Source organism: Boleophthalmus pectinirostris, unplaced genomic scaffold (genome assembly GCF_026225935.1).
Source record: "Boleophthalmus pectinirostris isolate CB_2022bp ecotype Guang Dong unplaced genomic scaffold, ASM2622593v1 HiC_scaffold_23, whole genome shotgun sequence".
In the NCBI taxonomy this organism is placed as follows: domain Eukaryota; kingdom Metazoa; phylum Chordata; class Actinopteri; order Gobiiformes; family Gobiidae; genus Boleophthalmus; species Boleophthalmus pectinirostris.
The window spans coordinates 9,859,702-9,882,397 of NW_026571207.1; the positions used below are offsets into that span (position 1 = coordinate 9,859,702).

At 38.4% G+C, this 22,696-nt stretch overlaps 1 protein-coding gene across 1 annotated transcript in view; it reads right to left on the bottom strand.

The window, feature by feature from the left end:
- Nucleotides 1-6,474: 6,474 nt before the first annotated feature.
- The window catches only part of pdgfc (platelet derived growth factor c), a 144,190-nt gene continuing 127,968 nt past the window's right edge, over nt 6,475-22,696 (bottom strand). The window contains exons 5-7 of the mRNA XM_055159401.1: nt 10,503-10,710; nt 8,835-9,052; nt 6,475-6,648 (exon numbers count right to left, since the gene is read on the bottom strand). Coding sequence (XP_055015376.1) covers nt 6,535-6,648; nt 8,835-9,052; nt 10,503-10,710 — 540 coding nt within the window. The 3' untranslated portion in view covers nt 6,475-6,534. The remainder of the gene's footprint in view (nt 6,649-8,834; nt 9,053-10,502; nt 10,711-22,696) is intronic.

Consider the following 22,696-nt stretch of genomic DNA (forward strand, 5'->3'; position numbering starts at 1 on the left):
TTGTATTCTTTTTAAACATGTGTGGACTCTCCATTGTTCGAACCTTGAGCCAGTTTGTAACAGTCCCATTTGAAACATCAGATGGGGCCTGTTCACAGGGATATGAAAAAATCAGAGCAGGTCACATTTGTTAAAAAAAAAAAAAAAAATTTGACCTCTAGTGTGAACGTAGCCACAGATTACTGTAAGAATGTACTAGTGTTGGTAATGTGATTTGACCAAATCCAAGTGTAACAGTATTGGATTATGAACTTTAAACATTGCACAGTACAGGCTACATTTGTAAGTACCAGGGCATTGTTTTATTATTGACCTATCCCAGGACTAAACCTGGGATGAACCAGCCAGGTTCAAACAGGTCTAAACCTGGACTAAATCTCTGCTCAAATAAACTTGGACTACTTGAGGGATATAAAAGGGAATTAAACCAGGATTTAAAGCTGCCATCTGGAAGTTTATTTGATTTTTGACTGCAGATGTGAAACCTGTTCCACCCTCCCCTCACCTCACCTGGCCTTTGTTCAGACTCTGCACTCGCTGTTTTTTTTGGTCAAACCAAAGCTGCACACTATCAGACAGCAGTAACATAGACAGCATCTAGTGGTGTTATGTGAAAATGCAACAGGAACGGATCTAATTAAAAAAATAGCAAGCGATAACAAGATCTAAGGACTAAACAAACCAGAATTGAATTAGCACTGTCAAAATACAGTCAGGGCAATACATAAATCACTAAAGGACCTATAATGTGCTATTTTCTGATCTATGTTGCTTCTTCATCACAAACACACCTGGAATTGTGTTTTGTTTCATTCACGTGTTTAACACACTCAAAGAGAAAACACCTTGTAATGTCAAGTGGTAAGACAGGAATTACTGTGTTTTTAAACTCCATACATCTTAAACATTTGGATGATTTCAGCCGTGGAATTTCCAATCTCTACCAAACTAAAGGTAAAAGGTAAAGCTGTGTGAATGAAACAAAACTCCAGGTATGGTTTTAAGGTGGTTACAACATGGCTTAAAGCTCAAGAGTCACAAGAGTGCATTTTGTGTAATATAGGCCCTTTAAGACTCAGTGAAAACCGCAGTCTTGCTATTTTCAGATCTAATGATTAAATGTAAATACATAAATAAATAAATAAAGACAATTTACATAAAATTTTCACCCATTCCCTGGAAATTTCTGATTGTATTTTGAAATAGGAGTAATCCCCACAACATTGACAACAGACTGACTACCATTTAATGTAAGCAGAGCATGTGTTTGTTAACTCCACTAGACTCTACTATAGCAGTGAATAATGAGCTGTGGGGGTTTCAGGGATCAGACCTTTGCTCTCCCATCTGCACTCCTGTCAAGTCTGTAGACCATGTGCTCTCTCCTTGAACCCAGGCTGTCTGCTCATTCCGGCCTCCTGATGAGAGATTCACATACACTGTACACGCTGCTGTTATGCTGCAAAGCTGAACATACTTTAAAGACCCTATATTACGCAACATATACTACGCAACCCTGACTCTCGTGAGTTTTAAACCATGTTATAATCAAAACATATCTGAAGATGTGTTTTGCTTCATTCACACATGTTTGAGTAACCCTTTTATTATTATTAGTCTCCAAAGCTCAAAATGCTCTATTCCACCTTAATTTAACAGCTCCTTTTACCTTTTTGTTCTGTAGGAATTAGCAATTTCAGGGCTGAGATTATCCAAGTTTTCATAGTGAAGGTGAGGTGTATGCAGTTTAAAAACACAGTGGAGCACTTCCTGTATTACCATATGACATCATAAGGTGGAACAGAGTGTTTTCTGTTTGAGAGAAGAACTTAGCCTAAATATGCATGATGTGTGTGTTAAACGAATGAAACAAAACACAACTCCAGGTATGTTTTGATCAGAAAGTTCTTATCGTGCTTGAGCCTGCTATATAGTTAAAATGTACAACACCCTTGGATCATTATGTTATTTACACATTTTAATGCAATAGTCATCTAAAACAATTTAATTAAAGAAATAGTCCACAGACGGAACAGACCAATGGAAGCTGACGTTGTCTTAAACATCATCACGAACAGAGTCAGTGTTATGGATTTGTTGGGGAGGTGTGTAAATGGTTCATATCGCACACGCCACAGAAAGCCACCTTCTGCAGACCTGTCCCACGGCCTCTCTCTAAATAAAATGTAAACTTGATTTGATTTTATTCAGATTCCCATTAGCTGATGTCAGTGACTCCAGCTACTCTTCCTGGGGTCCATATTTAACACAGAACAACAACAAATAAAACACTTACAAACAAAACAGTTACATAAAAACACAAAAAAACGCTTCCTTTCCTCCCTGTTTGAAGTGGAGATGTGGATTTATGTACTTGTCTGCACTAAAGGAAAGCAGTGAGAGGTTTGTCTATCTGCAACCCACGGCAAGTATTTCATGTCTCCATTGAAGTCAACGCAAACGTTTAGAGCAGCGAGCACTTATCGCTACATTCATGCTCAAGCACGCTGACATGCCTGCTTTGCCTCATATGTACCTCTGTGATGATTCAATAATGTGAAATGCACTCAAAAGCAACATGGAAACTGCATTTTAAACAAAATATTAGGTTTATTAAAGCTGGGTTCTTGCATCGCCCCATGTTGACATATCACCACCAACAGACCGGCAACTCAATGGAAAGCTGCACATCGCACAAGCGAGCAGCAGATTTTTTTTCATTCTTACCAAAATGACTATGCTACTCTGTTGAACGCTGTATGTATCACTGACTGAGAAAATAAAATTGTAGAACGAAGTTAGTACAAAGCAGTGGGCGTGTGCCGGTGGTGGTGAACAATATCCTGATTAATTAGCAGGTTTCACTTCGTGGAAACTGTCTGACTTCGCAACATTAGGATTTGTTCGCTCGAAGGTAGGCGGGTACTTTTTTTTATCTAACCAATTGCTGCTGTTTGGTCATGACGTATGTAATGCACCAAACCCCGTAGGAAGAAGGGCAATAACGTCTTTCCCCATTGATAAAATTCACCAAACATTCTCTTTATTCCGGCTTTAAATCCTCAATCTCGGGAATTGTTGCCAAAACAGAATGTATGTCTTCGTGTACGTCCATCTCGACCGCTTTGTTTACTTTTGTGCTGTACCACAAAAGGGACCCAGTCAGGCACTTGAGTTTGACGTCATGGGTTCACAGCTTTTCAGTGATTGGCTGGTGAGTGGTCTACAACTTCCTTGCAAACTGTCTAGTGCAGGGGTGTCAAACTCATTTTGGTCTGGGCGCCGTATCCAACCTACTTTTATTCCAAAGGGGCTGGATCAGAAAACTTATGGCATATATACCCCAAAACTAGCAATAAGTTCAAATATTTGTGCAGAGAAACGCAAATCTATTACAGAAATCTTTTTTAATTGATGAACTCTTTCTTTTACAAAATATTTTAATATTATGAACAACCTGAAACCTGAAACACAATGTTTTAACATGAACTTGTATGCAAATAGGAATAAGTCAATTTTTCTTGGAAAATCCTGCACTCGGCTCCACTTTTCTTATTTTTGATGTTTTGCTGATGAGGGTGTCACGGTCAACAAGCAAAACGATCGTCCTTTAAGAGCGTTTGGAAAGAGGCAAGTCTTCATTTGTGCTGCTCTGGTGGGAGGCACACAGAGGAGCTGGAGACGCTGCTATGCTAAGCGGTGCAGAAAATGACCAATATTTTAGTAGAAAATATAATAAATATAATATTTTAGTAGAAAATCAGCTAAGGGCCAGATTAAAGGTCTTGGAGGGCGGCTCCCGGGCCATATGTTTGACACCGCTGGTCTAGTGTATTCTGATTCCTGACCTAGTCGCTGGAGAGAAATGAAATTTAGCGGAGGCAGTAGGTGGTGCCAGCCTGGCTAGGTGAACACAGGGCATGATCGTCAGTGTGTCTTGAAAATAAGTGATTAAAGATTACTCAAACACCATCAATCATTCCAGATACAACTCTGAAATGGTAAATGAGAAGGAAACAGCTATAACCTAAATAAAACCTCTGAAAAGTCGATTTGGCATAATAAGTGTCCTGTAAACATTATCTTTGTAGAAGACATTCAAACTTGGGTTTACAGTCTGTTGTCCGATCTTAAATGTTAAAGCCCCAAACTACTCATTCGAAGACATTTTAATATAACCAAAATGACAAAAATATAGAGACAAGTTGCTTTTATTTTTATTAAAAGAAATGTACAAACTGACCAAAATGAAAACATCCTTGACTCATGACAAAAGAAACAAAAAAAATGCAGCTAATCCTACTGTACATTAATACCGAACAAAAAATAACACCAGATTTCACTTTTATTAGGCAAAAATAAATATTCATAAGAACAATATCAAATGTAACAAAAACGCTTGGAGCTAAACATTCCTAACAAAGTTCATTTGATGCAATAGTTGAGGAGATTTAAGGCAAGTCTTTGGTAGAAAAGGTAACAATAAAACGCATGGAAAATACACTTTTTACAAATAAGACCACCAGCCTGCGAAATCAAAATAGCAAAAATGCAACTGAGTACAAGTGCAACAACAAATTACATAAATATAAAACACAAAATGCAAAAATAAAACACAAAAAATGACAATTCACTAAAATAACAAGCAGATAAAACAATGTACAAAATGTAGAAAACACATTTGTGCAATATGCTGTTGGTTTTTGCACCTCTGTTTTTACAGATTTTTTGTGAGCTCATTTGTTTTATTGTGAAGATTGTATTTCATTTTAATTTTGTGTACATAGGTTTTGTTTTATTTATTTTTTCAGTATTTTTTATTATTGTAAAAAGTATCAGGCTTGTGTTTTTGTGTTACTTCAACATTTTAAATAAGTTCAATTGATGTTCCAATCACTTTACAATTAGTATAAATAAAGCAAAAAAAAAAAAAAAAAAAAAAAAGTATAAAAAATATGTGTATTTTCCATGATTGTGGTGTTATGCTATTTCTTTTAGGCTCGTTTTATTTATTATTTTTTTTTTACTTTAACATAAGGGTGCCCAAAATAAGGCAAATTTTTGTACTTTTTTACAAAACATTTGTATAAATTCTACCATAATACAACTGCAATGTGACAGACCTGACATTAATGTTTTAAGACTTATTGATACTAAGGCTCAGTCAGACCTTTGTCAAAGTCAGTTTATCAATCAACATGTGAAATCTTGAAAAATATTAGTTTTGTATTGTGTTGATTTTATTGGGAAGCACTTTGGTCACCTTATGTGTTAAGATTGACTGATTGATATATTTGGGGCTCAATATTTATCGTGTGTACATTTTCTTTGTAAAAGTGGGGAGACTTTGTGGATTTTTGTTGTAATAAAATAACTTTTGAGCTGTAAAATATCTATGGTTACCGTATTTTTCAGACTATAAGAAACACTTAAAATCCTTTAATTTTGCGCCTTAAAATCTGGTGCGCCTTATGTATTAATTCTGGTTGTGTTTACTGACCGATTTTATGTGTTAGACGGCACTCAAAACTCAAAATATCAAAATGTTTTAGTACGACTTTGGTAAGCTACGAAGCTGAACCGCTTGATGGATTACTGAAGCATTAAGGCAACTGTAGTCAGGAGCCTCATGGAGTCCGACAGAAGATGATGGCATCAGCGCACAAGGAGCGAGCTGTTTTTTTCAGCGATTATAGTTTATGCAAATTAGCCATGTGGTTTTAAGTTTCATTTTTGTAAAATGTAAACAAATGTGTGCAAAGCTGCATCAAACACATTATTACTCAATGTATATTTGAGTCCTCTTTGTAGGAAATTAAAAAAACATACTTAAATGATCCACCTACATTCACATTCATAATACACATTCACCTTATAATCCGGTGCACCTTATGTATGAAAATAGACGAGATAATTCAAAAACGTATTAATATTGTGCCTTATAGTCCAAAAAATACGGTAAATACTGACCAATAATAGTTAGGCTAATTCTTTTGCAGCTCAGGCCTTTTAACAATACTGTCAATTTAAAAATGATTTACTGCTTAGCAACCATTTCAGTCATTCATTTTATCATCCACTAGTCTTGGGTCCTCGGTGAAAAAGTCTGAACATCCCCACTCTAATCCATTAATTCTCCTTGTGATTCCAGTCCACTGTCCAGAGGTGAGACTGCCGATGAAAACATATCGGATAATGCCAGAGAAGCAGAGGCCAAACACAGCAGCTCAGTTCAGATAGAAAAAAAAAAACATACAAAAAAGCTCCCGTTTTCTCACACTGGTCACTTACACTACACCTCAATACGCATAGATAAAAACATCCTCCTCCAGTGAAATTCTCAGTCTATGTACAACCCCGTGTCTCCATTAGTATTCCGCAGCAGTCAAGTCAATTCCAACCGATTTATTAGATTGGGCCATGTTCTGCCTCTTCATCCAATTAGGGAGCGGACAACTGGCTGGAGGGGGAGTCCTGTTATCCCGCTGCTGGAGGGGGGAGGCCGGGGAAGGAGCGGGAGGACCTGGGGGAGTGTCAGTCTGAATCGTCCGTACACTCACACACGCACTCCTCGTGATGCTCCAGAGCCACGTCGGTCATGGACTTCTGCAGACCCCGGACCCCGCTGCGGTGTTTGAGTAAGAGGACCTAAGAGAAGGAAGGAGACTGGTTTTAGGCAATACATAATGGCCATGTTTACATGATGTTTTTAAATTCTGAATTCTTTGTTTGGAATAAAAATATTCTCCTTCGATTTTACATGGAAATAATAATTCTGAATTGAGGTTCACATGGAAAACACGTTAAATCACCTTTATTTAATTCCGCTCAAGGTCTGATGAACGGGAAGGGTTGTGATTGGACAGGGGCATGAATGTATTTACATCTACTGGAAGAAAACACACACTTCAGCTGCTACCGGCTTTTTTGTCATCTCGGTTTGTTGTTATGCCACAGACACAAACATGATCCAAACTTTTTCTGCAGTGATTCCGATGAAAATGAAGAAGCAGCTCGAGAGTTCTCTCATTATGCTTTACGTCTGTCAGCTGAGGAGGAGAAGGGATTTAGAAGACAAACTGCTCTACCTCAGCCCACTCCCACATCCCGCTCGTAAATCCAAAGAACAGTGGATGAAAGTCTGAAGCGAGGACTGGTGGAGTCAGATCACGTCAGAGCAATTTGACTTTTAACTGTTATGGTTAATATTTCACCTCTCCATATGAAATCATGACTGACAGAAAGTTCAGAGTATCCTGTGACAGCACAAATTAACTAATGTGAAACATTTTGTAATCACTTTATAACAACTACTCTTTAATTAGCCTTAATAAAGCAAGGGCAAGGGGAAAGACTTAATGAAACAATTGTTTCTTAAGAATGACTCAAACTAGTAAATCTGAATAATTTGTTCATTCAAGATAAAATAGAGGTTCATCATTTATAATTTGTTTATTTCTTTCAAGAGCAGGTAAAAGTTCTCTCCATATTTTTCTGCACCTGAAATGATCACATTATATTCTAGACCGCTGTGTGCACAAACTCTTTTCTACGCTAAAAATAAGTTTAGGAAACTACATACAGAAGATAACAGCCAAGAATCAGTATCAAGCAGAGCTTTTTAATTGTTACCCTTGATAGTGAAACTTTTTCAAAATTGCTAGAGGAGTGTGGAAAAATATGTAAAAAAGGCCAGTGCTGGTCATGCTACACTAAATTCCAATTTATTTGATTTCAGCTCCCTCCTGGACTTTTACTGAAACTTTAGACGAGTTTTTATGTTGAAATAATATGAAACAATCTTTGGAGAACAATGTTTGGAGTTTACAGTGTTTTTTTTTTTTTTTTTTTTTTAACCTTGGACATGTTGACAACCGCAACATGCTGTCCTACCTAAAAGACTTTATAGTACAAATCAACAAACAGAGCAGATTAACTGATGTGCTTCAGCGTATACTCTACCTCATGTAGGTTCTTGGCAGTGTTGGGAGTGACGTGTTATAAAAGTAACGAATTACTGTAATGCATTGCTTTTTGCTGTAATGCAGTAATGTAAGGTATTACAGGGGGAAAATTGTAATATTTTACTCGATACAAATGTCAGTAACACGCATTACAATGCTTTTTGAACCTGGATTGAAGTGGTCAGTTTTTCATATTTCTTCATGCAAATTCGCTAAAATCACCACAAGATTTAGACCTCAGCAACGGTGAAACGCCGGAGAAGCGCCCGTGTAGACCGTCAGGTAACCGTGGGCGAAAGGACTCAGAACTCGGCACTCCACGGCGCTAACCACAGCTAACGCCCGATTGCACGCCTCCAAGTTCTAGCCCAAGATTAGTCCTGGTTTAGTCCTGGATCAGTCCTGGTTCAGTCCATATACGGCGCAAAAGTTCAGCATCTTTACAGTTATTTTGGTGAGAATAACTTAAAAGTAATGCAATAGTAATGTAATGTCTTACATTTTCAATGCAGTAATATTGTAATGTAACAAATTACTTTGAAATGACAGTAATAAGTAATAAATCAGGCATTACAGTTTTAAAGTAACTTGCCCAACAGTGGTTCTTGGTGACCCTTGCAGGTACACACTCTACAGTATAACAAATCTACTCTACCTCAGAATACTTCATAGTGACCGTTGGAGGAATAGTAAGGATCTACATTCCTTAATGGTACATCTTGGTGACCCTGCCAAGCATCGTAAAGACGCTCTGTATGATACTTCTTGGTGACCTTGGTGGGCGCACACAGTAGTATAACAGGTACTCTACCTCATGATACTTCTTGGTGACCTTGGTGGGCGCACACAGTAGTATAACAGGTACTCTACCTCATGATACTTCTTGGTGATCTTGGCGGGCACACACTGACAGTCGTAGCCTCTATTGGAGCAGCAGGCGCAGTTGCCTCCACAGCGTTTGACCAAAAGACAGGAGGGCCAGAAGATCACATCTGTCCTTCTGAGCTCTTCACGCAGAGACACAGAGAAGTTTCTGGGAGTGCAGCTGTAGAGACGCACCTCCTCCCGCAGCAGGTTCAGGTCTGCTCCTATAGGAAAACCCAGACACACACACATATCACACTGGGATTCAAGGGAACACCAACATGTCCATTGGAAAGAACCACTGCTTTCACACAACACAATATTAACAGCTGTACCAGGACAAGGACCAAAAACTAACCAACAATTCAACCCAATAATGTTGTAATTTAGAAGAGGTGGGCAGAGTGCTACATTTTACTGTTGACATCTAGTTGCTGTGAAAAGTATATTGACCTTGAATGTTTCTTTTTGCCTACAACTACTCCTACTGTGAGTCTAGTAGCACTGACTTGATATACGATAACTTGTTCTTCAAATTGGTCTTCAGTTAGAAATTTTCAGCTCTTTGAGAAATATTACTTGAAGTCACAATTCTAGTTTTACATTATTATACAGTGTTACTCGAATTACACAAATGTTATTCATATTGAGAGATTGGATTATTTGTGTTTCTTGAACAAAGGAATGTTTACTTTTACGTTTTATGATGTATTCTTGGGAATATTTCCAAGTAGAGCTGAATGATCGTTTTGGACAGAAAACTGCGATCTCAGACAACATGATTTTGGGAGCATTTTTTTTGCAGTGCTCCTAAAGCCCAAATTAAGTGTGAAGTTTAGCGTTTAAGTTCTGCGTTGACTCAGTGCACACTGCCACTGTCGCTGTCATTTCTGATTAAGGATCTACATCAAGGTCTATGCGCCACAAAGTAATTCACCGCCACAACGTGAGAAGGCTTGATTTAAACTTGCCATTTGTGTAAAGTTTAACATGAACCATCTCGAACGCAATGCAAGCACAGAACAGACTCACCATCATCAGCACATCCTCTGTCACAGAAAGAACACTCATATTCCACTGAGTCGTGTCCTGTCGTCTGACAGAAACTGAACCGCATCAGGACAAAAGGAGTAAGCTGTTCTTTTTTAGTGCTTACAGTTTATGCAAATTAGCCATGTGGTTTTAAGTTTTGTTTTTGTAAAATGTAAACAAATGTACGCAAAGTTGCATTAAACACATTATTACTCAATGTATACTGAAAGAAAGGAAAGCGGAGTCAAAAAATGTATATAACGGTGGTAGAGAGGACCAATCACAGCCCTTATTGTCTGCGTAAATTGGGCTTTATGGTTTGTGTGATGTTTGCAAATGTTCATGTGCAATGAAACTTGATTTGAAAAAAAAAATAAATAAAAAATCATGGATGAAATCGAAATCATAATATCTGCCAGAAAAATCACAATTCAGTTTTTTCTTAAAATTGTTCAGCCCTATTCCCAAGTACATTTCTGGCATTTCTATCCATCTCCAAAACATAACAAAGCTATTTTAGGATCATGTGTGACAGTGTACGTTATGAGAAAGGGATTTTAGTGATACCAATTTACTCTGAACCTCTCTGCTTATCATAGTGAATACAGTTATATTATTGCATATTCCTTGGAGATGCCGTACCTCTGGCCTTCTTGTTGTGGATGAAGGACTTTCCCAGTGCATGCCAGGTAGGTCTGTACAGCTCCTCCATGTCCAGCTGCCACCTCTCAGGCTCCAGGTACTTGAGCACCTCCTCCACTGTGCGGAGTCCGGCGACTGCCTCTGTGAGCTCCTCTACGCCCTGCTGAGACGGAGGAACCACGGGGGAGGAGGCGGGCTCGGAGTCGCTCTGAGGAGAATCACAACAACAGAAACAATCTATTATGCAAATTATTTTAAAACGATTCAAATCATCACACATCTTGGGTGTATGGGGAAATTAAAATCTTGCTTTTGGTTTGCCAAGAAAGTAAATGACAAAAAATTACAAAATCAAAGAAAGAAAGTCTGTTTACTCAAGAGTTGTAATGCAGTGGGGGGTATGTATTAGTTATGTCAATGCCGGATGCTCTTCCCAATCATTGTCACAATCATAACCATACTTTTACGAAATGGGTAGGCCAATGTGGGTGAAGTGTCTTGCCCAGGGACACAACAACACGATGTAGTTGATCGCTCGAGTTGGTGGGTGAATGTTCAACCCAGACAACCTTTGCCCTCTCAAATTAAGGCAGTTAGAGCATAAAATATTATAAAATGCAACTCATGTCTTTCATTTAAATCAGGAGTGTCCAAACTTTTCTCATCAAGGGCCGCTTATGTAAACACTGACGAAACCGAGGGCTGAACGAAGGCCATATAACAGGTCAGAATGATTCACCAGACCACTCAAAAAGACACACTAAATACTTGAGATTTGGTTTATCAATGTAGATTTTCAAGAGACTCTTAAAAAACGTTCTAGTTAATGTTCCATTAAACACCAAAATCATTTTTTTATATATGTGAATGGGTCTAAAATAGAAATGTATACCTATCCCTGGTCTTAATTTGGCATTTTAGTGCATATTTGTTAAAAACTAGACTTTTGGGTCAAAGTCATGTCTGTAACAGCCTCTTTAGGATCAACTATGGCCAGTACATTTTATTTATTTTTTTATTCAGTATTTTACCAGGTAAGTCAGTTGAGAACCTGGCCAAGAGGCGAAAGCACACACAGAAAACACTCACACATCAACTATAACATGAAACAGTGAATAGAGATATAAGACAGTGAAACAATTGCAGATTAAAGATAAAAATGTTAAAAGCAAGTGCAATTATCCTGAAAAATACTCTGGGTGGGGTTTTTAAAAGTCGACAGAGGTAAAAACGAACAAAGTCTTAAAGTCTGTTGAAGGTGGTTCCAGTCACTTGCTGCAGAGAGCTGAAATGAGGAACGGCCCAAAGCTGTACGGGCTTTAGGAACGACCAGTGTTATGTATTTTTTGGAGCGCAGTGTGCGTCTGGAGCTGTGGATTTGAATTTCTGTTTTGGACTCACGGCCGCCAGTGAGTCAGATGCTGGTTATTACATGACGAGCACTGCCATTGGTGTCTGTGGGCGGTACGTGAGGAGACCCTGTCAGCCACGCTCCTACCTGGCACCGCTGGGCACCGCGATGTCCCGCCGTGTCTGGAGAAAAGGGAAACGTGTGATTCGAGCACAAACGTCTGCTCTGTTTTTAAGTCCGGAGCGCACCAGTCCGTGCTGTGTTGGATTGTTGTGGCTGTCAGTTGGCTGTCAATCATCGCTCCAAAGCTCGCCCCACACCCCCTGGAGGATTTTTCAAATTTTTCTTAAAGGCAGAGTAAACCTTCAGGATGGTGTTCAATGGTTCTTTAAGGAAATATGGGCCAATCCACCTGGAAGAATTGGTCTGAGGGCCGCATTTTACCCCCGAGCCATAGTTTGGACATGCCTGATCTAACTGTACTGTTGGGAAAAATGTTAAAATGTCTGGAATTCAGAGTTTTATCTAGATTATTGTAGATTTGGCCTATAAACCAAATCTTTTATAATCTAGTATAATCGCTCGTCAATAGAACAAGTCCCCTTTTATTCTAAATACAAACAAAAAACTAAACTAAAACATAAAACTGTTCTCTAAAATTTCAATTTCTATCATTTAAAGATGCACTACGTCACATTTCTGGTGGAGGGCCCCTCACATGCTTGTCTCCCTGGAGATGTTATTGCTTTGCTTGCAATATTTCACACTACGGTATTAAACATAATCATAACATTATTGACTCACTTACATTTGTTTTTATTGCTGAAAAACACCTTGCCTTGTTTTGATGTGATGATGTCACCTGTTTGTCTTCGTCTCTATGGAGATAGACAAGTTTAAAGTCATACTGGGGAACATTCAAGCAATAACATCTTCATGGAGGCAAGCAGGTAGCGTACTCTCCGCAAAAATTCAATCAAACGCAGCTTTAAATTAAATATGACTTGTTCTAGTGACATTTTTCCTTCACAAAATGCACTGAAATGCAGATAATATTGTTTTTTGTTTTTTTTTCGCATAAACTCCAACATATCTCGATATTTAAACCCTAGTCAACTATATGTGTCTCCGTCACCCTCACCAGAGTTTAATACCTGCACTGCTCTGTCCCTCCCCCTGAGAACAAGCTAATCTTACAGAGCCACAAGCATCTGACAGCTCTGAGTTTGTCCCACCTGTCAGCCTGAACCGCTGTAATCTCCTCATGACTGACAGGTGCAAGCCCACAGTGTCACAGGGGCAAACAATGCTCCCTGCACAGCCCTCACACACACACAGCGGCTGGCAGCTCTTCTAAAAGCTTTTGAGACGTTTGGAAATAAAAAAAAAAAAAAAAAATTGAGTTCCAGGAATGTCTTTCTTAGCTCTGATGACTTATAAGGCAGAATCAGAGAGGACTTCAGGGAGAAATAAGCTTTGGATAAATACGTCTTTTGTAACTGAAAAAGACAGGTCAAGATTTATATCAGGTCTAGAGCTCAACTTGATATTGTGTTGTGAGGTTTTTGGTTAAATTCCCAGATAGATGTTTGTAATGTTGGACCAAAGCTTGGAGCGGTAAATGGGACTGTTGTGGATAATGCTGTAATGACTGAAATTTGGTCAGGGCAAGAGGGTGCATTAAAATTGAACGAAATGTGAGACTGTCAAGGCAAAGTCCATAGAAAACAAATAAAAAGGAGTTGAGCCAAAAAGTAACAATTAGAGCTACGTGATTTGGGAAATTCTTGAGATATGCAATTTTATTTAGTGTTCTTTTTGACTAAACCATTTCAGTTATAAAAAAAAACAACAACAACAAAAGGTATAACTAGGCTATTTTTGGACATGATTGATTCGTTTTTAATTTAGAGTTTGTGCCAAGAGAGAAACAATAATCATACTACATATACCTTGTAAACAACAGAAAAACACATTTCTCAAAAAGTAGTGGGAAGAAGAAAACACTTATATGAACACACCCCTGTTTCTTATGTTCACTGATCACAGAACTTTACAAATATTTACATATAGTAAAATACATTTCATACTATAGTTGTACAAACTAATAATAATGATAAAGAAGGCAAAAAGTTTATAATCATATCAAAATAAGCAAAATGAGAATGAGAAAAATGTAAGGATTTTTTTTTTTTTTTGTGCAAACTAATAATAATGACAAAGAAGACACAAAATGTATCATTTGTTGTAAGTATTACTGTAAAATACCTTGAAAAACATGCATTACTGAGTGGGCTTGCCTCTCCACAGATCTGTTAAACAAGTGGCAAAATCACTGACCTCTGAGCCTCACTTGTCTTTGGTCATGGATCAGCTGTGTGTGCAAATGCAAACACATGAAAACTGTCTGCTCTGAATGCTCCATGATCATCATCAGAGCAAAAGGTAAAGATTGGTTTATTGGTTTAAACTCTGTTTATCTCATTTTACATGCAAACAGGAAACTGTACTTTTCCAGAATCTCCACTCTAACTGGAGTTTTCAGAAAGATTCTTTTTCAGAGGCGAATTCGCAAATGTCTCAGTTTTCAAAATACCCCTGTACGTGTAAACTCACTGCGACCCAGTCGCTCTGCTCGTCCTGACCACACCAGGACACAGAGGCAGCATGTAAAATGCACAGCTCCAGACCCTGCACCCTTTAGGGAGCACCACAACAAAATGTAATCAAAAGGTAAGATTTGTACAAATGCATTAAAAGCTTTGTCTTGATCCCAAATGACCCAGCCAGGTCAATGCAGTATTGGTATTTTTAATAGCAAATCCAGAGAAACATTTATAAACTTGACATATGAAATTGTCTTTTTGAGCTTTTAATCATGTTATATCATATTCTCATCTAAAAACATACCTACCATTGTACTTCTGTCTCATGCATGCCTTTAATCCTGATTACCAGGTCGGCTTGCTTTAAGCCATCAGAAATGCTCCATTAGAAATTTCCCTGGATTGTTGTGTCACAGGTAAAAACCCAACATCTCTGTTACATTATCGTCTGTCACTATTACAATCAGCGTGCTTTTCGCTAATTAAACTACTGCCCATCGCATCAGGATTGTGACGTTGTAATGTATTAAACAACAAGACAACAATATAACGAATGGGTTCAATATTACAAATTCTACAGTTTTACTCCCATCTGATGCCTGCAGGAAAACACAAATCGTATGCAGTCTATTTAGTCTTTCACACCCGTCCAACTTTTGCTTGCTTTGTCTTGTGTGTGATCAAAACACAGTATTCTGGGTGCACAGAACTGATCGTATCTCGTGGCACTGTAAACAAACATGTGAGCATCCCCCTCCCTCCCCCTGACTGATATATTCTTAGACAAAAGAGGAAAGTGTGGCTCTGATTGGTGAGACTTGACGCAACAGAAAACTATTAACAGCTTGTGAGTGTGACGATAGCGAAACACTCAATTAGCTTTAGCACGAGACGCCAAGCGAACCCTCCGAGACACATAAATACAGCAGCCAGCTTCTGTTTAATAGGACAGAGCACTACAGTTAAATGGACCTCCAGCATAAAACGTACTGGAGATGTCCAATGGAGAATTATATGTTTTTAATTGGTAAAACTCAACGCTTGTTTGTGGTAATATTTCCTTACCACATTTTTTTCCGTGCACATGCTTAGTTTTTGGTTGTTGGTGAGTCACTTCTCTTGAAAAGTGACAGTTCCAAAAGCAGTTTTACTAAAATTGTGAACTAAACTGTAATGTATTTGTTATGAATTCTGTCTCATCTGATTTTGTAGGAATTGTGTTGTGTCCCATACCTATTATTATTAACATTCTGAAATCTCAAATAAGACTTTTTAGTGTCAAGATGAGATAGCCATGCTGCTAATTTTCCTTTCAAAATTCTGCACTATTTATTGTTGCCAGCAGAGGGGGTCAGACACACAATTCCAGCATGAGACGCAGAAGCAAAAAGGTTCTGGGTTCGACTCCTATAGGCAATAAAAATCTACCATTTTTAAAGAGCCCAAATTACGTTATTTTCTGAGCTTTTCTCTCAAACTGAAAACACTCTTCCACCTCGTGATGTCGTGTGGTGCCCCACTATGTTGTTAAACTCCATTCACCTTCACTAGAAACATCTGGATGATTTCAGCAGTGGAAGTGAAAGTCACTACTGAATTAAAGTTGAAAAGTAGCTGTTAACATGAAAATTAACATGACATAACATTGCCTGTCAAGTGTAATGGACCATTTTGAGCTTTGGACACGTAAATAATAATAATAATAATAATAATAATAATATAATAATGAATTACTCAAACATGTGTGAATGAAATAAAACACAACTCCAGGTATAATTTTAATGAGGTTACATTCTAACATGGCTTAAAGTGCACAAGAGTCAATTTTATGTAATATAGGACCTTTTAAAATCCTCCAGTCAAGGTAGTCCTGGCTAGGGATGTGCAAAAATATAAAAATATCAATATATCATATCGGTTTATTCGATGATACAGAATCGATATCATGGGCTGCTGTATCGATATCACACCCAGAGTATTATTTGGTATATTTTACTAAATTATTTTGTTACAGCGCTACAGTTTTGTTGTTTGTTCAGAAGGCAACATGTTTATGCAATATGTTTGATATTTTCACTGTTTTGATGATTAAAATGGGTCTTTCATATTCACTTTGCACAAGGAGTGGTTTAACAAAGACTTTAGCCTTATTTTTTACTGAACTGTATCAAACTGATTGAAATATATTGTATTCAATCGTATCAAATTGTAAGCTCACTGTATCAAGATATGTATTGTATCATGGCCTACGTATCGAGATATGTATCGTATCACCAACTTCAGACTGATACCCAGCCCTAGTCCTCTCTAAACCTATAGTTAAAGAAAAGAAAATGTGTCATTCCCACCTCTCCTGAGAAGCTGCCCCAGTGTCATTGAAGGATGGGTCAAATGCAGAGGACAAATGTCCCCACTGGGAATATAAAGTGTACCTTGACCTTAACCTTAAGTACAAATCCAAAGCAAAAGCACAATGCAGTTCTGTTTAAATATTGTGTAGGCTTTGTTGGCTGATGCCGTACATAACTGTGGTCACTTCTGCATACATTTGAGACCACCAAAGTCTAGTATTCTTTTTCTTTGACAAAACATAACATTAACACAACATTATGGGTAATGTGTCCAGCTCTGTCCAAGAATGAGGAAGGAAATAAAAAGTTGATATTGGCGAGTACTGCCAAAGCAGGCACGTGTTTGTGGCTCCCAAGTCAATTATTTCTGTTTCCTTTTACTGTCACCATAATATGTGTTTGCTTTTGACAGGAAGGGCAACTAATGTATGATCTGCCAAACCCTGTGTAACTAACAAACAATACTGATTTTTATTATTAAGTCTGTCTTCATGTTTTATTAAAGAGAGGGTATTTTACTTCTATGGGCTATCATCCTCACAATATTATGATTTTTTTATTTAACCAATCGCTGCTATTGAGTCATGACGTATGTAATGCACCAAAATGCTCAGTGGTGTCCAAGTAATTGTTGGCACAACAGCAAACAAAGCAGAGAGTGAACATGTCTGTCAACAATTATTGTTGTTTCTGCGAGATGAACTTGTGAATTAAAGGTGTAATAAAAAATGCAAAGGTTTTATTTGACAAAGACCATAGGAGGATAGTTTATGCAGTCCGCTATGGCAACTCGGGTTAGTTCAGCTCTTTGCTGATTGGCCGGTGTACGGTTTACAACTTCCGGGGTTTTTGCAAACCATCTAGTCTATTCTGATTCCTGACCTAGTCGCTGAAGAGAAATGAAATTGAGCGGAGGCACTAGGTGGCACCAGTCTGGCTAATTATCTGCTAACAAAACAAATCACCACGTTACCTTTTAATGGTCTGGAAATGCTATATTCGTTCAAAACAATGTATTAATATGTTTTGCAAGTTTCACTTTCATTCTTGAAGCTCTGAGTCCCCCCCTGCCTTCGCTCCCCATGCAGAATCACTCCCACTTCAGAGCGCTATCACAGCACAATCAGTGTGAATTAAACTACTGCACATCACATCAGGTTTGTGAAATTACTGTGAACAGTTTTGTATCATGCTTTTGTATATTTATGGAAAATTGGCATTGGAGCATGGTTGGCCTGAACAGTGCACAGAATCTTAGAGCTAACTGTAAGGAGGGTTCACGTAGGGCCCGGTAGACATTGCAAAATTACTGAAACATGTATGAATGACAACTAAAACCTTATAAGAAACATAATATTAAAAGATGATAGAAAGCTTTTCACAGCATGAAAGGAGAAAGTATGTATTTAAGTCTGTCTAACTCATCCATAGCTCTCACAAACTCTTTGACTTATCATTCATATCCATATGCATTCATTTTCAGACATGTGCACAGATTTAAAACAAGTTTCTTCAGATAAAAAGTGAAGTGAAATTAGGTTCTCCCATTTAAGCACAACTAATCAGTGCTCTGCCTTTGACTCTTACTTCCTGGTTGATGAGAAATAAACATACTTTATTATTAGCTGCTGACAACAAGCAGTGATCTCAATTTATCCAGCTGTTTTTACTATATACTCTTTGGAGATCAACACAAATTGTGACCTACTCATATACAAAAAAGTCAAATACTCCCACTTTAAGGCCAGTTTGGTAGTTATTACAAAGTGTTACCCAACATTTCTCAACCTGCTTCTTGCTGAGATAAATCATTAACTTCATATGAAACAAACCACTCATTCTGGGCAAAACTCTGAATGTTGACGTGTTATTTTGGGGCGAAAACTAAAAAGTGTTTCGACTGCCAAAGTGTCTGCAGCAGTGATTAGCTTGTCTCTGCTTTGTTCTAACTCTGCAGCTCCACCGCAGCCTTATTCCTGGGAGCACAAATGACAGGTTGAGCTGACAGGACGAGAATAGCATCCATCTAGCGAGCGAGCAAGCAGCAAAACAATGAGTCTTATTTAAACACATAGACACTGACCACTTCCTAAGACATGGGCTGAGGAGGAGAGAGGCGAGAGGTGGCTTCCACAGACAAAAACATGCCTCACGGTTTACTTAAGGGCAGGGTAAAAACAGAAATTGTGTTACAAAGAGGTTACAATGTGGACCAGTGTTAGAATGTGGCTTAATGGTGTTCTTTTAGGGTCATGGAGCCTCATTCAACCTTAAAAACCTTTTTCACAGCGGCTGAAATCCCGCCCCGTAGGGTTGCGGAACTTCCGTTTAAGGGTTTTCTATGGCAAAACATCTGTGCAGCTTCATAAATCTTCCTGCTCCATTACCAAATTTTCAACCAGCAAGGTCCACAAAGGATAGAAATTCTTCCATGAAAGCTTACAGGTGAACTATGGCTAGCATTAGTGAACTACTGAGCAAAACAAACGTTATGGTAATGAGTAATGTAAGTAATAAGTAATTAATTAATTTGCATAGACAAATAGATTTGTGCAGTTCCAATGCTACACATGTAATCTGTGAACATCTCTAGAGTTCAAACTGTACAAATCTATCTGTCCATGCTACATCATGAAATTGATTTTTAATTTTAATTTTAGAATCAGTCAGGGGTCTCCAACGTGTTTCCTCCAGTGAGCTACTTTTACAAAACGAAAATGCCAGAGAGTTACCTATTTTAGCAGTCACAAAGAAATTGAGAATATATAAGAGCCTCTGCAAGCCTTAGACGTGGAACAGTTCGATGCCTATAAAACATAAACCATTATCCATTCATCAGTGCACAAAGTTAGGCATGAAAATGATGCATTTACAATGGTAATTAATCAAATTTTACTTATTCAGCACTATACAGAATTTAAAAATCCCTTGGTGAGGTACTCTGAAGGGGGTGGAGAGCTACTGGTAGCTCCCAAGAACCCTGGTCTGAGTTAACAACTTACTTATTAATTAATTAAGCATTTGTCTTTCTTACTTTGATAGTTGTGGATAAATTCTTCATGGAAGAATGTTTATCCTTTGTCGACCTTGTTGGATGAAGATTTGGTGATGGGGCAGATTTATGAAGCTGGTGGAGAATATGTGAGACATTTCCACAGATGTTTTGCCATAGAAAACCATTAACCGGAAGTTCCACAACCCTACAGGGTTAGACTTCAGGGGTTTTGAAAAAAATCTATTCGTTGGTCTACTTAACAGTGTTATGTATTATCTCAAAAATGCTTCAGTGAATGTTTAGGAAATTAAGAAATCTATATAAATATGAAAAACATCCCAAGTTAATTTTAAAATATTTCCAGTGGTTATTTTTCTTTTTCCTGACACATTTGAAGCATCTTACTTATTCACCACAATGAGTTAATAAGCATTTCACAACCTCCAGAGGCCAGTATCAATACTAACAATTAGCATGCTAACAGCACACCGTTCTTACTGCCTGATTTGCGGATGATAACAACACTTCATAATTTGATCTAAACAGCATGTGGTAGTCTCATTTTGACCCTAATAGCTGCTTTTACAATACATCAAGATAAGTTTACTTTTTAAAAAAATGGGTACAGGCCCATTAAAAAGTAAACCACCAAAAAGTAAACTATTTCTTAAGAAAGTTCTTGCTTGACCATCCAGTCCCTTCTACATTCTGTATGTAGTCTGTAATTGAGAAAAAAATAAGGGATTTTTTTTTTTTTTTCTGGATTCAGGATTTCTGTAGAAGCATTAAGCGAAGCACGAAACTAAAACTAGAATGTATTTGTAAGTAATGTATCACCAATGAGTTCCTTCATTTCAAATGTGTCACAAAAAAATGGCTTGAGGTGCAAAGAAACTAATGCAGAAGACATCTCAAATTCTCTCTTTGTTTCAGAACTAAATATATAACTTCTCAGAAAAATAAGAATTAGAGTTTTCATTGTTGATTCTCTTTCTTTGTCCTCTGCTTTGAAACATAAATTCTAGACAAGAACAAACAAAAGAACCTTACTTCTCTTGACCATAGAACAGCATTACATGTTATATTGACCCTGACCCCTCGCACTACTACTCTTCCTCACTCCCCTTTGCTCTTCCTGAGAACTACAGAGCCCTCTTATCCTCCGTATAACCCCGTTGTGGAAGTGTCGTGACTGGTGTAGGCTTTACGGCTTGTTCAAATATAACCCTGGACTCCGGTAGCGTCTGTTTGACCACAGAGGAAACCCGGGGCCCTCCTCTTCAAAGGGAGCAGGGGCCGGAGCTTCCCTTTCTCCCCATGCTCTCCTCACCCCGTCCCTCCTCAGCGTGGAGCACAAACTGTGGAAAGGTCTCAGGCTCAATAGTGCGTTTGATTCCACCTGAACCCGGAGAACTTGTGAAAAGTGTGAGATGGAAATGTAAACCGCGTAGATGCTCCCTTCAGGGTTCCTCTGTGTTTTTGTAGTAACTTGGGATGTTAGCTAGAGGTTGTTCACTTGTGGAAAATCCAGTAGTAGTCATGGGTTATGTTTTTGATCCAAGGGTCTTTAAAGTGTGTTCAGATCAGATTTCATTCATTCTCTGATTAATTCAAAGTTACATCTGTATATCTGTATATATATATATATATATATATATATATATATATATATATATATATATATATATATTTTTTTTTTTTTTTTTTTTTTTAAGCTTTAGCCCAGAGTTGCACAATTGGCAAAGGAGTACTTGGGGTAGGTAAAATGCGTACAAACAGTCAACAATTGTTGACTAATATTAACAGATTAAAGAAAAAAAAAAAAACAATCTGAAACTTTTCATCAGTCTGGTAGATTTGCTTTGCATGAATTTCAAAACTATTCACTTGAGTTAAAAAAAGGGTGACACTTAAATTTTTTTCACTTGAGGGGGTGGGGGTTTTATTTTGGTCACATCCATTTCCATTCCATCCATCCATTTTCTCTTCTGCTTATCTGGGGTCAGGTCGCAGGGGGCAGCAAAAACACTCCCAGATTTCCTTCACCCTGGACACATCCTCCAGCTCCTCCAGGGGGGGGGGGACCCAAGGCCTTCTCAGACCAGCCGAGAGACTTGTCCTGGGTCTTCCCCGGGGCCTCCTTCAAGTTGGAACATGCCTGGAATATCTCCCGAAGGAGGCGCCCAGGAGGCATCCAGAACAGACGCCGAGCCACTTCAGCTGGCTCCTTTTGCCGTGGAGAAGCAGCGGCTCCACTCCAAGCTCCTCGTGTGTGACTGAGCGCTCAGCCACCCTGCGGAGGAAACTCATTTCGACCTCTTGTATCTGCAATCTTGTTGTTGATCTGTTGTTTATCACCCAAAGCTCATGAGCATGAGGTGAGGGTAGGAACGTAGACTGAGCAGTAAATCGAGAGCTTTGCCTTTCAGCTCAGCCACAACCATCTGATTCTGTACATGGGTCATGATTTTGATGTTTATATTTGGTTGGGCCTCAGAACAAAGCAGTACGATCAAGCTCAAGTTCCTAAACATGGACCCCCGTCGAAGATGATGGGCTGAACTCCGTGGTGCGTGGCGTAAGATCAGCCTGTGCAGCCCACCAGCCATGCACAGTAGTGATCCACTCCCACGCGTGAAAAAGAGTCATCCCATCCGTTATAAACATCATTTTTATTAAACATGATAAAGACACAGCCTAGAGAAATTACACTGTGCAAAAATTACCTCTTGTGAGTTTATGTCATGTTATAATGTACTCAGAGTTATCTTTTGTTTCATTCACACATTTGTTTACATCTCCAAAGCTCAAATTGCTCTGACTGTTCCACCTTGTGATGTTATGAAGCGGTAGTTTTCAACAACTAACTTTTACCTTTACCAAAACTCAGT